Raw genomic sequence first — 14,906 nt, forward strand, 5'->3', positions numbered from 1 at the left:
ATTAGCTGTACCAGGGAAAGTCGAGCACACGGAAACAAGCCAGCCTTGTATATTTCTATACCCTGAACCCACCTCTACACTACACAAACCACAGCCACTAACCAGGCATCTCCTCTCCTGCATCTTGCTCGTCAGAGAGCAACTGCTGAGACTGGTAGACACCTCCGGAGTGGTGAACAGTTTCTGGCTGCCTGCCCCACCAGGCGACCCTGCCAGGAGCTCCACATTGTTGTCTAACTCCACCTCTTCATCAATGACTTCGTCCTTCGGGTTAGGTCCTCTTTCCAGCATCTCCAGGCCCCCCGGAGTATCCATGGGGATCTTGGCAGTGGAGGTGGGGTCGCCACTGAGGATAGCATCCAGCTCCTTGTAGAACTGGCAGGTCTTAGGTGCAGCACTGGAGCGATGGTTCGCCTCTCTCGCCTTATGGTACACCTGCCTCAGCTCCTTTATCTTCACTCTGCACTGCAGCGTGTCCCAATCATAGCCCTTTTTGCACAAGCCTCGAGAAATCTGCCCATAGGTATCCCAATTCCTATGGCTCAATCTCAGCTGGGACTGCACAGCCTCCTCTCCCCATATACTGGAGGAGATCCAGCAGCTTTGCAGTGGTCCAAGTGGGAGAGTATTTGCTGTAATAAGCCGCTATGGTCACCTGCGAAGATGTGATGAGACCTCTCCATGCCGAGCCAACAGGAAATGGAATTTCAAAAATTCCCAGGGCTTCTAAGGGGGAGGGATGGATAGTTGTTTACCTGGCTGCAGGGCAGTGGAGTTCAAACTGCTGACCAGAACGGTCAGGATGGGCATTGTGGGACACCTCCTGCGGGCCAACTAAAGCGATAAAATCAAGCGTGGCGTCGACACTGGCACTTCGTTGACAAAAATTTTGTGCAAAAAGCCTTATGTCTTTCGTCGGGGTAGTTTTATTTTGTTGCCAAAACAGGACATTTTTGCCACCAAAGGTTGCATTGCAGTGTGTTTTGACAAAAGCGTCCTTTTGTTGACAAAACTCAATAGTGTAGACAAGGCCTTAATGTAGATTCTTTTTGCCCCTGCTCCCTTTCCAGCCAGAGAATGGTCACTTAGCATGTAATGGCCCATCAGCCTTGTTTACACCTAGTTTACCCTTTGTCTCCCTTCCTGCTTGATGACTCTGTTTACTGCTTAAATGCAGATTAAGCAGAGCACACATTTTCTTTGAGACAGACCTGTTTGCCAACTTCTGTTTGGGCAGGGCTGTGGTTTGGAACCTGTGTTAATACCACTAAACAGTGGCATCTTATAAATTCATATACAGGATTTTACCAGGACAATAATGACCAGCAAATTATGAGTTTTCAAATAACACCTCACAAGGCATACCTTGTACAAAGATTTCTACAATAGTGGACATAGGTATATTCTGTCACACCATGTTTTCAAGATTTTCTTTCCAATCGTAAGGACTATACATGGGGCTATTCCTATGAGCAGCAGTAGCACAGGCAGTCCTCTCATATCATAATAGTGAAGCAGCTGGGGGAAAAAACGGAATTCCAGGGCTAATAATACTTTATACTTTTTCTGAGGAGTTTTATAGTACCATAACGGGTAAACTATAGGCGGGGTAAGTGACTTGCCCAGGGTCATGTAGTGAACTGATGGCAAAGATGAGAATAAAGCCCAGAAGTCCTGACTACTATTTCCTTCCTGTAACGCTGCCTCTTGGAATTTGAAACATCAACGTTGGTAAGTTGGAAATACATACTGAGGGCTTGTCTTACACTGGCACTTTACATAATTCTACATTTGTAAGTTCAACTTTCATGATAAAGAGATTGCAATACAGTACTTGTATTAGGTGAATTGAAAAATACTATTCTGTTCTTTACAGTGGAAATATTTGTAATAAAAAATAAATATAAAGTGATCACTGTACACTTTGTATTCTGTTATAATTGAAATCAATATATTCGAAAATGTAGAAAACACCCAAAAATATTTAAATACATGGTATTCTATTATTAACTGCGATTATTTGCAATTAATTTTTTTAATTGCTTTACAGCTCGAATCAAAATCAAAACTGATTGATCAGTTTCAGTGCTGCTGCAAGTTTCTGAATAGCAGCAGGAAAAACTGACAAGGTTCAATTTAATTTTCACCCTGCTGTAGGTTGGCAAGACTAGGGGACTGGAATTGTCTATCACAAATGTAGGAAGATACCACTGCATTGTTTTATGTTTGGTTTACATTCAAATGGTGATCTTTGCAACAATAAACAATATTCTAAAAAAGAAAGATTAGATGCAGCAGAAGTTGCTCTTAGGTTCCTCGCTTGCCAGGAAAATTTTTATACTTGTAAATGGATTTTTCAAGCCCTAAGTTCATGTATTCTTGTTTGCTTCAGGTTTTGTTTTTTATTTTCTGTTAGTAAGAGGTTTCTTTCACTTTATTTCATTATCAATATCTTCTGGCATGTTGATCAGTAATATTTGGGTAGTAGACAGCCAGCAGGGCAGCAAAATTGGCTGCATGCAATAAAATGAGATTAAATTTGAATACATGGATTTTAGGAACAGAAATAAAAATACTGATACAAACTGGAGTCAGCTCTCTAGAAAGCAGTGAATTTAAGAAGAGAGAGTGACAATGTATAACAAAATAAACAAGCTTGGAATGTAGCACTCTTGTGAAAAAAGCCAATTCTGTTTTTGTATAAATACACAGATTTCATATAAAATTAGGGGAATCTGATGTGGCTTTTCACTCTGCTGTGACCATATCAGAAATATTACATGTAATCCTCACAGTTTAAGAAGGATACTTTTGAGTGTGGAGGGAAATAGAGAAAACACACACAGAGCTTTGTGATATATAATACAAGCATTAGAGGGTAGGCAGGAAGAGAAATGGTCAGAGTCCAGTTTCTACACTCTGGAAAATAAAAGCTTGCAGGGAAGTGATATATACCGTAAATGAAGAAAGCATTGTTGACATTACCACAAAATGATAGAATAAGAAGTGTAAGAATAAGGAAGGAAGAATATTCTGATGTACATTTGCTACGTTTTGCTCATAATAATGAAGAATCCCCTTCTCTGGATCTGTTCAAGAACAGGTAACAGTAGAGAAGCAGTGTTAATGATATATGGATCAGTCCTGTAAAATACTGGATGACTGAGAAGTCTATTCTGGCCATGTGTATCAAATTATTGTTGTAGGGTAGATGATGCAGTGGAATGACATAGTTTGGCTCCTTACCTCTCTCCGAATCTGTTTGTAGTGGGATTACATCTTGTAGATACTGGAAGCAGTCCCAACACCAGACATGTCACCAAGGTTTTGGGGCTTAGCCATGCCTCTTCTGTCACCCACCAGATCTTGTCCATCTAGTGGTGAAGTTGCAGCAGTGCTCCTCTTTCACAAACCTCGGCTTTAAATGTTTATTTTGGGACAACCGTGAGCAGTTTCTCCCACAGAACCCTCTATCAGCACTTACACATGCTCTCTATCTCCCATGTCTGTAAATGAGGAAGACTTTTCCTTTCCATCCCAAGAGACTACCTGGGGGTTTATCACCTTCTGCTGCTGTTTGGCAAGACAGAACAGGTGAAGTCCAAGGCACAAAGATGCACCTTCTTTAAGGAGAGTCTGTTGTGGTCTACTGAGGGAGATCTCTATTACGATGCCTTCAGCCCTGTGTTCAGGAACTGTACGGCACCAGATTACTTTCCCTTCCATAAATCTAGGTTTCATGCTGCTACTTGTTCTATAATCTTGGGGTATCCAATAGGAACTGGGGCTCCGTGGGTTTGATGGGGGCACTGGCTTCCCTTCGAATCAAAACTCCCATATCACCGACTCCCCCCACATAGTGTAGAGGGAAGACAGCTCTGAAGAAACTATACAGGATCCAAACTCACAGGTCCAATCAGGAGTAGCTGGGGTTCGCCTCCAGGGATGGCGATTTCTGGTGGACCATCCAGACTGATCTGAGGATTGCCCTGATATATAGCACTGTCTGGTTGTCAGTGTTTTGTTGGGGTGGAGCTGGTCAAAATTTTTTTGACACAATGCTGTTTTCTGTCAGAAAATGTTTCAGCAAAATCAAAACTTGCCACAGAAATACGTTGTTCAACAAAATTTTGTTTTGATTTTGTTTTGTCTATCTTATTGGATCATATCATATTTTGATTTTTAGTTTAAATATAAAATTAAAGTCAATCGGGATGAAATGTTTCAATTTAATTGAATAATTTTTTAAAAAATAATTCATTTTGTGGTCAGTTTTGAAATGTTTTGGTTTTGTTCCAATTTGGAACAAAGCCAGATTTCTAAATGATAGAATTTCCTGTGGAATGCAAATCGTAAGTTTTGACCAGCTCTAATTGTTTTTTTTAAAGTTTGTGTATTTATTTTATATGTGTGTGTGTGTGTGTGTGTATATATATATATATATATATATATATATATATATATATATATATATTGTGATGGGGCAAGGCCAGATGGCTATAGAAAAGTAGTGGGAGATAGATATATTAGCTCCAGGCTAAACAAATCCCTGGTACCAGGTTAAGTGAAATGGAAGCTGCTCCAGGTCAATTAAGACACCTGGGGCCAATTAAGAACTTTCCAGAAGTCAGGGAGAATGCTAGGTTGATTAGGACACTTGAAGCCAATCAGGGGCTGGCTGAAACTAGTTAAAAGCCTCCCAGTCAGTCAGGTGGGTGTGCATGTCAGGAGCTGTGGGAGGAAGTTGCGCTGTTGGAGAGGCTGAGTAGTACACACCATATCAGGCACAAGGAAGGAGGCCCTGAGGTAAGGGTGAAGTGGAGCTTGAGGAAGTGAGGGCTGCTGTGGGGGAAGTAGCACAGGGAATTGTACATGTCATGTTTCTAAAAGGTCAGCTACCATAGCTGATACTATTAGGGTCCCTGGGTTGGAGCCCAGAGTAGAGGGTGGGCCCGGGCTCCCCCCCTCCCGTCGCCCCCTGATTAATCACTGAGACTGGGAGACAACAGAGACTGTGTAAGGAAGGATAACTTCTCCTCACCTCCCTCACTGGCTTATGATTAAAATGGCTCAGTAGACTGTGAGCCTTGTCTCTAGAGAAAGAAGGGTTACGTGGAGGGTCACAGTGAGCCTCTGAGGCTAGTGAAATCCACCAGGAAACGCGGGACCCATGGAGGCAAGGACAGAGCTTTGTCATTATATATATATATTAAAACATGTTTAACCCTTCCCCCCTGTACTAAGCAACTTCCAGTTTTGAACTACATTTTAAAAAGCTTATTTAGAGAAATACAAAGAGATTGCATATAATATATTGGTGGTGCATATTTAGCTAATCTATACTGTTCTGTTACTACTTATTTAAAGTAGCAGCCATTTTTGAACATAATAATTTGTGTAAATGTGTATATTGTTTAAGAATATAATAAAACAACTTTCAGAACCTTTCTATTAACAGTTAATTATTTCTTATTTTACAGCATACACAATTCAGGCAGCTGAGAACATAGCCCCTAATACTCTAGCAGATGCTAACTCTAGGGCCTTGTTGGTTTGCAATGGACCTTTAGAACACTATGACTTTCTGATCAAAGCAGAAGAGCTGGGGAATGATGAACAACAACGAAGAGTCGTACAATGCTTGCAGAAGTTACATGAGAGCCTTAAAGGCTACAGTATCAGTCCAAACAATCTTCTGTCAAAGGTGAGGCTTATGGTGATAAGAGAAAACCGCTTTAAATGTTTGTCCTCAGAACTTATATTTTTTATATAAACGTTTTGTCTACATGGGTATGTTTAAAGAGACTGTCACGTTTTAAAAAATCTTTCTTTGTTACTAACTTTGGCCCCAGTTCTGCAATCAGACTCTTGTTCCTGCATGGAGCTCCATTCTTTGCTTTCAGTATATAAGCGGCTGTCAATAAATTATGTAACACATTAGGGGTGGGTGAGTCCTTAATTTTGCATGTTTGTTTCAGTGTTACAAGGGGAGGAAAGTGAGTGATGAAAATAACAAAAAAATGTGTTACGTAGTTTATGGACATCCCCTAGAAAGCCTGCCACACCATAATAATCAAGTTATTAAAACTAAAAGAATTCTAAAACTAAATCAAATGTACTTTTTGTCACACATGCTGTCTGCTTTTGTATTTCACTGAGCTTTGGCAAAAAGGCCTGGTCAGTTTCTGGTGCATGTGCACAGGCAGAATGCTGGAGTGCTTGAGTTGTAAACACTGGAGGCAAACGTTTGTCATAACAAACTTTGTAATTAATATTTTTCAATTAATGCCAAGATTCTAATTAATTTTAAGCTTTGTAAAATATTTTTTAAACAAAACTTAAATATTGGACCTACATCATTACTATTTACACTACTATTTACCAGATCATGGTTTCGCTTTCTCCAGCTTGTGGACTAACCCATCACTTTCCAGGGCCTTTCTTTGAAAAATGCCAATTCTGGGATTTCTTAAAAATAAATAAATAATTGAAGACTTTTCCAAAATGAGGGACACTACCTGAAAACAAACCTCTATTTTGAAACTTCTATGGCAAGTCTAGGTATATGTATTTGTGTGCTCTTGGGGCCCTAGATTTCCATAATTCCTTTTTAATTCTGCTTCTGAATCCAAAAGCAGACGCTTGGAAATCAGTGTTGGGCTACCAGCAGAGGAAGGGATATTTTTCCCCTTAAAATTACCCACAAAGGGTATCTCCCATATTCCATGTCCAGAGGGCATGTGCTGTGGTGCTTAGATCTTCTTTTCACATAGATGCAGGGGGATGGATTCATACACTTCCTTTTCTAGTGTAGGTCAGGGAAAATCCTATGTAGACATACTCTACAATGCCAAAGATCTATATCTGGAGGCCAGTTGATGTAGGAATAAACTGGGATTTCTTTTGCCTTCTCCATGAGGATGGTATGCAGGAGTTTTAATTTAATGATCTATATGCATTTTTAATAAATGTTGGGAATTGCTTGGTGCTCTGTTGAACAAAATGAGGTGTTCCATGGTATATATTAAAATAGGTACAGTAATAACAGGGCAACCAAATTTATTCTAGAATAATAATTTGTGCACCTGTTCCCACGTGAACTTTTAAAAGTTTAGTTTAACTTTTTTACTGGCTGAGTTTGGCCTCCTATCTCACCTTGATCAATCAGTCCTTCAGCCCTCATATAGATTAAGCCAATCACAACATGCCTTCCATTCTTCTCTTATCCTGGCCTTACTTCTCCATGTGCGGCCATGCCTTTTTACGATAAAATCTTCCCATCTCTTTGGATGTTGGCCAAATGGTTGTTTCAGTTCCTGTGGATACCGTTCAGCGACAGCTGCAGTCCATCGACTGACAGTGAGCCTAGCTATATGCCTGGCCCATCGCATTTTACTGTACCTGCTTTCAACAACGACGTCCTGCACTCCACTCTGCTGTTTGATCATTTCATTGGGGAATCGGTTGTGGATTGAAATGCCATCCCCAGAATTCTTCTTTCCATCGCTGTCTCTGTTACAGCCAGTTGTTGCTCCTCTACCTTTATCAGTATCCATGTTTCGCTGCTGTACGATATTGCTGGCAGTACTGTTGAGTTGAAGAGGTTGGTGTGTGTTGCCTTGTTGATTTTTCCTTGGAGGACATCCTTGATAGAGCTGAATGCGTGCGAACCAGCTTTTTTTCTTTGTGAGAGTTCGTCTTACTGATTGTGGTACATATTAATTTCTTGGCCCAGATAAACGTATTGCTTGACTTCTTCAATTTGTTCTTTCTTAACTATTATTTGGGCTTTAGGCAAGGCATCAGGCCGCATAAATTTCATCTTAGAGCTGTTCATTTTTAGTCCAACTTGGCTGCTTTTTCTGTCGAGTTCTTGCAGCATTTTCTGTAGTTTCATAGTGTTTTCAGTAATCAGCACGATATCTGAGGTGGATTAACTGCTCTTCGTTGGTACTAATTCCACCCTTCCAGTTCATCCACCTCATTACTATTTCGAGGCAGGCTGTGAAGAGTTCGGGTGAAATCATGTCTCCTTGCTTCACACCTTTTTTGATTGGGGTACGAAGGGGAGTGTCAAACAGAGTTATATGCATAGTGCAGTCAGAGTTTGCTTCTTTTAATAGGTTGATGTAGTTTGTGTCGATGCCCTGCTCTGCAAGAACTTTCAGCACTGCATTGATCTCTACACTATCGAATGCTTTTTCATAGTTGTCGAAAGCAATGCATAAAGGGAATTTGTATTGCCTTGAGTGCTCCATTAGCTGGTCCATAGTGCTGAAATTCCTTCGAAAACCTGCCTACTCTTTTGGCTGCTGCTCATCCCAACTTTGAGAGTCAGTTTGTTATTAGTTTGGAACAGCTTATAAACAAGTGAAAGCAGGAATATTGGAAAATAGTTATTTAGATCTTCACGATCACCCTTCTTATACAGCAAAATGGTGTTGGACTCCTTCCAGCTAAACCTCTTAGCAAGAATTTCCCAGAGGTCTTGGCCTCCAGTTCTTATTATTTTGGTTGTCAGTCCATCTTTTCCTGGAATTTTTCCTTCCTTCATTTGATAAACTGCATGTTGAACTTCGCTGATGAGGACTGGGAGTATGTGTTCATTAGTCTGTTGAAGTGTTGGTAGTGGGACATTTATTTGATACATGAACAGTTCAATGCAGAAATCTTTGCAGACTGCTTCCATCCCTGTTCTGTCAATTACTGCTTTTCCATCCTTGTTCTTCAGTGCCATTATTGTCAACCAGTACAGTGTCAATTCCCGTTGGCATTTTTTGAGGCTTCTGTGATCTTTAGCCATCTTTAAGAAGCTTTCATTTCAGTACTTCTCAAAGTCCTCCTTTAGTCGTCTTCTTATCAGCTTGCAGAGGAGGGAGTACTTGAGTTTGTTGCCATCATTTCTCTTCATAGTTCTCCATTTCTGTAGCAAGTTCCTTGTTTCCTCTGAGATTCTTACCTTTGCTCTTTTCGGTCTTTCTTTCTTGGCTAATTGCATGCATTGTCTCAGCTTATCAGTGAAGTTTTTATAGTACTCATCACAGTATTCTATGAGACTTCAGTCTTCCTTGGAAATGTTCACTTTCAGGATTGCCTCATAGAATATTTTTGGCCCCTGTCTCTGATTTGCCATCAGTAGCGCTTTCTTCTCTACCTTTTCGTTGAAGATGAGTCTCGCTCTAAGCAAGCGGTGGTCAGTACCGGTGTTGAATGATTACACTACTGAGATGTTTTGTATGATGTGCCGCTTATCGATCAGAATATAGTCAATCTCGTTCTTGTTCTTCACATTGGGCATGATCCACCTTCTCTTGTTCTACTTAAACCAATGTTACCAATGAACATTTCTTTCATCTCCACCAGAGTTGCCAGTCACTCTCCTCATGCAGTCCGTTTGCCGATGCCATACCTTCCAATGAACTTTTCGCCTTCTTTCCCTCTTCCGACCTTGGCATTGACGTCTCCCTTCGCAATCGTATTTGTGGATTTTTGAGTGAGGGTTTCTTCGAGCTACTGATAGAATTTTTCCACATTATCATCTTCACTTGTGCTTGTGGGAGCATAGATCTGGATAATCTTGAAGGTGCTGTTCTTGTTCAGTTGGAGGTGTAGCATTCCGATGTGTGATGACTTGAACTTGCAGGAGATGATTTTTGAAGACCATTCCTTGTTGACAATAAAATCGATTCGTCCAACAGTTCTCGCACCTTCTCCTTTTCCCAATATGATGGTGCTTCTATCTCTTCACTTCGCTTTCATCTCCTTTCTTCATCATGTTTCGCAGAGAGCAAGGACTTTGCAGGCTGGCCTTGCCTTCTCCTCCATTAAATGGTTGATCGAGTCATCCCTTATCAGTGTCCTACAGTTGTAGGTACACACTGAGAGGGCAAGTCTTTTTGTAGCCCCTGAGATTCTTAGCAGCCTCTCATTGATCAAACTCCATGCCGCCGCTGTAGAATAGATCGAGGGACACGCAAGAAACTGGGGCCCATTTATTCGTGTTGTTTTAGCCATTTCTTCAGCCACCCGCTGGCTATGCTGTCAGTGGCACGTTTGCCTCCTCAGTTTAGCTAGCACCCAACCTCAAGAAGGAAGACAACTGTTCCCTTCCTGGGTTGGCAGCCTGACACCTTAGCATGGTAAAACCTACTGGAAAATACACTCTGCTATCATCGCTGGCAGATGTTATTTTTCTTTTCTCTTCATAGAACACTTTTTGCATGTAAAGTCAGAGATGAATGATGCACTTGACCTTTGCTGTAAGGTCATACTTAGGGTATGTCTACACTGCAATTAAAAGCCTGCGGCTCAGGCTAAGGGGCTGTTTAATTGTGGTGTAAATGTTTGGGCTCAGGCTGGAGCTGTGAGGGTCCCAGAGATCGGGCTCTAGCAATGAAACAGCCCCTTAGCTCGAGCCTGAGTCAGCTGGCACAGGCAAGCCGTAGGTATCTAATTGGAGTATAGATGTACCCTTAGAAGGCTTAAGGTATTATTTTGACATACAACGATAAGCCTACACACAGTGATTTTGATTTAATAATAATCATGGAATTGATTGCAATTTTAAGGAGTTAATCCTGTAAAAAATAACATCTTTAGCTGCTGGCCCACAGGAGCTTTGTAGCCCTAGTGTGTTCCACGGCTAGATAGGCTAATCCTGGTTAGAGGGGGGAATATAGTCATGAAACATCTGCTTATACATTCTCTACCACCATCACACAGTGTCTGAGTCCTTACAGTCCAGTTGTGATGTATGGGACATGTTTTCCTGAGTGTATCTGGGAAGGAGAGCTAACACGATATACACTGAATGTGTTCTGAGAGTATTCTAGGCATCCTGATGTAGCCATAAGCAGAGGAAAATTACTTCCTATTGGACCACAGCTGAAATTTCAGATTCTCTGTCGTCTTCCCTTGCTAACAGGCCTTCTTGATATTGGCTTGCTAACTTTTTTTTATTGATCAGAATGGAGAGGCAAATGGCTCAGCCTTACAACCTCAAAAGCAGACAATCAGCTGACAAACAACATTGAAGATATCCTGCATGAACTGAAGATGTATCAAATATCTTTTAATAAAATAAAAACCCTGGCCATGTGGGACTGCGTACACATTCACCTTCCTTCACCTAAACTTTCAAGTTCTGTTTAAGTTAAAGGAAACAAAATCACAAACTTTTGTGAGGATGATCTTTGGGGTCAGTTTTCCTCAGTGTTTTCCAAACACACACAATTTCTAGGGACATTAGACAGTTTATCATTTTTAGAGCTGACATAACTCCCATTTGCAGTATAGTTGCATGTGTGGGGTTTAAAGAAGCAAAAATCTGTTAAGCCAGAGGAGGTAAGCTCATTTCCAAGAGCTCTTTACCTTTCAGTTACTTTCCTCAACATTTGGTCAGAGAATTATATTTATAAAAAGTCATAACTGTCCAGAAGGGCAGACAGTTATCTTCCCTCCTCTTGAGCACTCTGCCAGGCTATCTTCTGCTGTGGTTCTTTGGGGAAAAAGAGTTGAATCTTACAGTATGACCTCAGGATAGGAATGTTAGGACTCTGATCTCCATTGGGTAGTTGTTCCAGAGTTTTGAACCTCTTGTCTTGTTGAAGGAGCTTTACCTCTGTCTCCTGGAGTTTATACCTAATTATGTTAATTAGACTATACTGAATGATTGCAGCTGTTAAGGTAGATGACTTTTAAGGGCTTCAGTACAAGAATCTTTAAGTGGGTCTTGTAGTGAATGGGGGAGCAGATGTGTGTTGCAGAGAACAGAAGTGATATGCTGTGTTTGGCTCATCCTGCTTAGGAGACTGCACAGTTATAGCTTCTTTTTGAACATTTTATAAAGCTTCTGGTTGAGCTACAGTAGTCTAGCCTTGAGGTGACAGGTGCACAAAATACTATGATAGAGCTGTTGTATGAGAGGAATGGTTGTAGTTGTCATTTAGTTGGAAATGGTGCCTGTGACAGCATCTGGTACTTTATTATTCAGTGACAATGTTGATTCCAGTAGGACCCCATGATGACACATTTTCTTAATGTGATAAGATGTCCCTGATGCAGAGTGAGACCCTGGTGTTCACTGGTTCTTTAAAACACTTTTAGTTAGCCTCGCTTCAGTCTTGTTCCAGTTGAGCCATTTGTTCCAAATTCAGGCTTCTGTCTCCTTCATTCATTTTGATATCTGGGAGGGAATGCCGTCTGCACTGGATGAAAAAGGTAAATAGAGCTGTGTGTCACTGGCATATCATTCATGTTGCAACTTGTTTCATCACAAAATGTTTCTCTAACGTGGTATAGAAATATTAAATAAGAGTAGTGAGAAGACTGAGTTCTGTGGGACTCCACACACCAAAAATTCTTGGTCAGGAGCAGTAGCTGCTTATCCTAACTCCTTTGGATCTGTTTGAAAAGAATGAGTATAATGAGCTTCGTGTGATTCTGTTGACTCTTGCCAGCACATGTAGCTGGGCAGCAGTACCTCATGATCCATGTCAGATGGCAGAGTAGATCACATAGTACCACCTTTTTCTTCAGCAATGGCAGAGGTGAAACAAAAAGAAAAGGAGTACTTGTGGCACAGTGCAAATGGTGCTGTTTCAGTTACATGACCTGGGCGTAAGCCAGGTTGATTGGGGTTTGAATACCAATGGAAGCCCGGTGTTGCAACATTTAGTTTACTGTCATAGTCTTGATTAAAATCTTGCCCAGGAATAAGAATTTCAACACTGAATAGTCAATGGTGAGGTCACTGGCATCTAGTGTTTCTTGACACTGGGACTACCACCTGTTTCAGTGTTGTCTCAGAAAGAGGCATTGACTGTTACTGTTAGCTGAGGGCCAAGGCATTCTCCACTGGTATTAGACAGCCAAGAGGGGCACAAGCCTAGGTTGCAGGTGGTGTCACAGATTTATTTCAATTCTTATGATAATATCTCTGTTTGTAGCAAGGTACTTGCAGGCAATGTGTGTGTTTTCTGCTATGTGTATTTAGCACAGGATTTGAAATGCTGTTGCAGGTTCACTCAGTGTTAGGAAAAAGTAAAAGGTTAGGCGGGAACGGGGGCTGTTCAGTTTTTGTTTTTTTCGTTATTTTTCACAGCAGGAGTCGGTCGGGTGTTCTGTCGTGGTCATTCCATCTGGGTTTATTATATAGTGTGAGTTAGAACAGCTTGTCTGATTGGAATCATTTGTGTATCATAACTCTGGAAAACTCATGACTGCGTGGAGCCAAGTTTTGTGCCAGTAATTAATGAGTATGATCCTGTCTTCAAAGATTCATCTTCACAAGGAACAAAGGTGTGTTCTTACCATCAATTAGCTAACATGCAGTAACTAACATGAGGTAAAATTCTAGTGAAGAAAAGATCATTTGTAATGTTGACACATTAACAGATCAAGGTAAACCTCGGCAGGGGTATTCAGTTATTTTTATGCTAAAATCTGGACTTCTTTTTTTGTTTTTTTTTATTGGTTATTGAGATACTTAAATTAGGATTGATTATGGAATTAAATTGAACAGATTGGTGTATTTTAGATTACAGAGATGCTTTTTGCAATTAGCTAAAATATTTTTATATACAAAAGGATTTTTATTTAGTAGGAGTTGGAGGGTGCTTATATGTAGTTCAGCTTTTTAGTTTTTACGGATGTTCTTAGAAACCTGAAATGATCTACTTTTATCAAGAAATGCTTTCTGTTCAGAGTGATAAATACTAGTTCTTTTAAAAGAAGTAATTATATGCAGCTGTCCAGCTGGAATCATTGTCTTTGATTCTGTCATTTTTTGAGATAATGTATATGAGGAACGGTGGTGAAGAGGATGAGGAGAGAAACAGGCACAAATAGTTGATAGTACAATTGCATTTAGTCTGAGCAACGTCACTTTATTTCATGGTCTGACTTCTTCCCTCACTTCTCGCAGCGGAAATCTGGAGTACCTCGTGAAATCATGGACTTACTCCAGGTTTAATACTATTAGAAATCAGGGAATAATCTGGCCCCATTTCCGCAGTGCAGATAACTTGCGAGCTTCTTGAAGATATGAACTGTACTAAGCACAACACACTTTGAGTTTTGATTTTTTTTTGTATATTTAATGTAATGGTTGCCTGTGGTTCAAATTGCTTTATTCACTAAAATATGACAAACATAAGATTTATTATTAAACCTTATTATTATCTATGATTGAAACAACATTTCCATTATGAAAATATAGATATAAATTTGCTGGTACTTCAAGATGCTTTTTTTGGATTAGTTCAAAATGAACTCGAGTTTAAAAAAAAAAGCTATGAAGTCTATTGATGCAAATAGAATAAATATTCAAAATTATTAGCCTCAAATTTTAAACAATGACTTTAATTTTATTAAGGAATGACCTTGTGTATGTTCAGTTCAGAGGATCTGAAAATATCTGAGGCTCAAGGCCACAAGAATTTGTAATCTCCAGGTTTTCAGAATAAACACCAACTGAGGCATTTTAAGTGTTGTTGAGCAACTATATTAATGACTCGAAATAAGCTCAACTCTAAGTGAGGTCATGTTTTGAAATAGGGTATGAACAATAGTAAATGTGATTCAGGACCTTGAAAATATCTTCAAATATAGCTGCAACCAAAAGGAGCTCTGAAAAGAGGATGAGAAAGAGACTGATCTGCTCTTAAATAAGGAATATTCTCTAATATGTTTCAACTTGATACTGCCTGTATTAATCTAATCTGATAAATATAGAGAATTGCATCTGGAATTTTGGATATTTAGACTAATTTCATATTGGCAAATACATTATGATCCAAATAAGTTTAAAATTGGCAGTTAGGTATTTCTAAGGCACCTATCATACTGTAGTATCCAAGACAGAAAAAATTGTCAGACCCTTTTAAAAATACTCAAGAAATAATGGA

General features: G+C 40.0%; 1 protein-coding gene across 1 annotated transcript in view; it reads left to right on the forward strand.

Annotated features, from left to right (window-relative positions):
* The window catches only part of AFG1L (AFG1 like ATPase), a 133,859-nt gene that overhangs the window by 16,531 nt on the left and 102,422 nt on the right, over positions 1-14,906 (forward strand). Inside the window, exon 2 of the mRNA XM_077812903.1 lies at positions 5,481-5,704. Within this exon, the coding sequence (XP_077669029.1) occupies positions 5,481-5,704 (224 nt within the window). The remainder of the gene's footprint in view (positions 1-5,480; positions 5,705-14,906) is intronic.

The sequence above is a fragment of the Eretmochelys imbricata genome, chromosome 3, assembly GCF_965152235.1.
Source record: "Eretmochelys imbricata isolate rEreImb1 chromosome 3, rEreImb1.hap1, whole genome shotgun sequence".
In the NCBI taxonomy this organism is placed as follows: domain Eukaryota; kingdom Metazoa; phylum Chordata; order Testudines; family Cheloniidae; genus Eretmochelys; species Eretmochelys imbricata.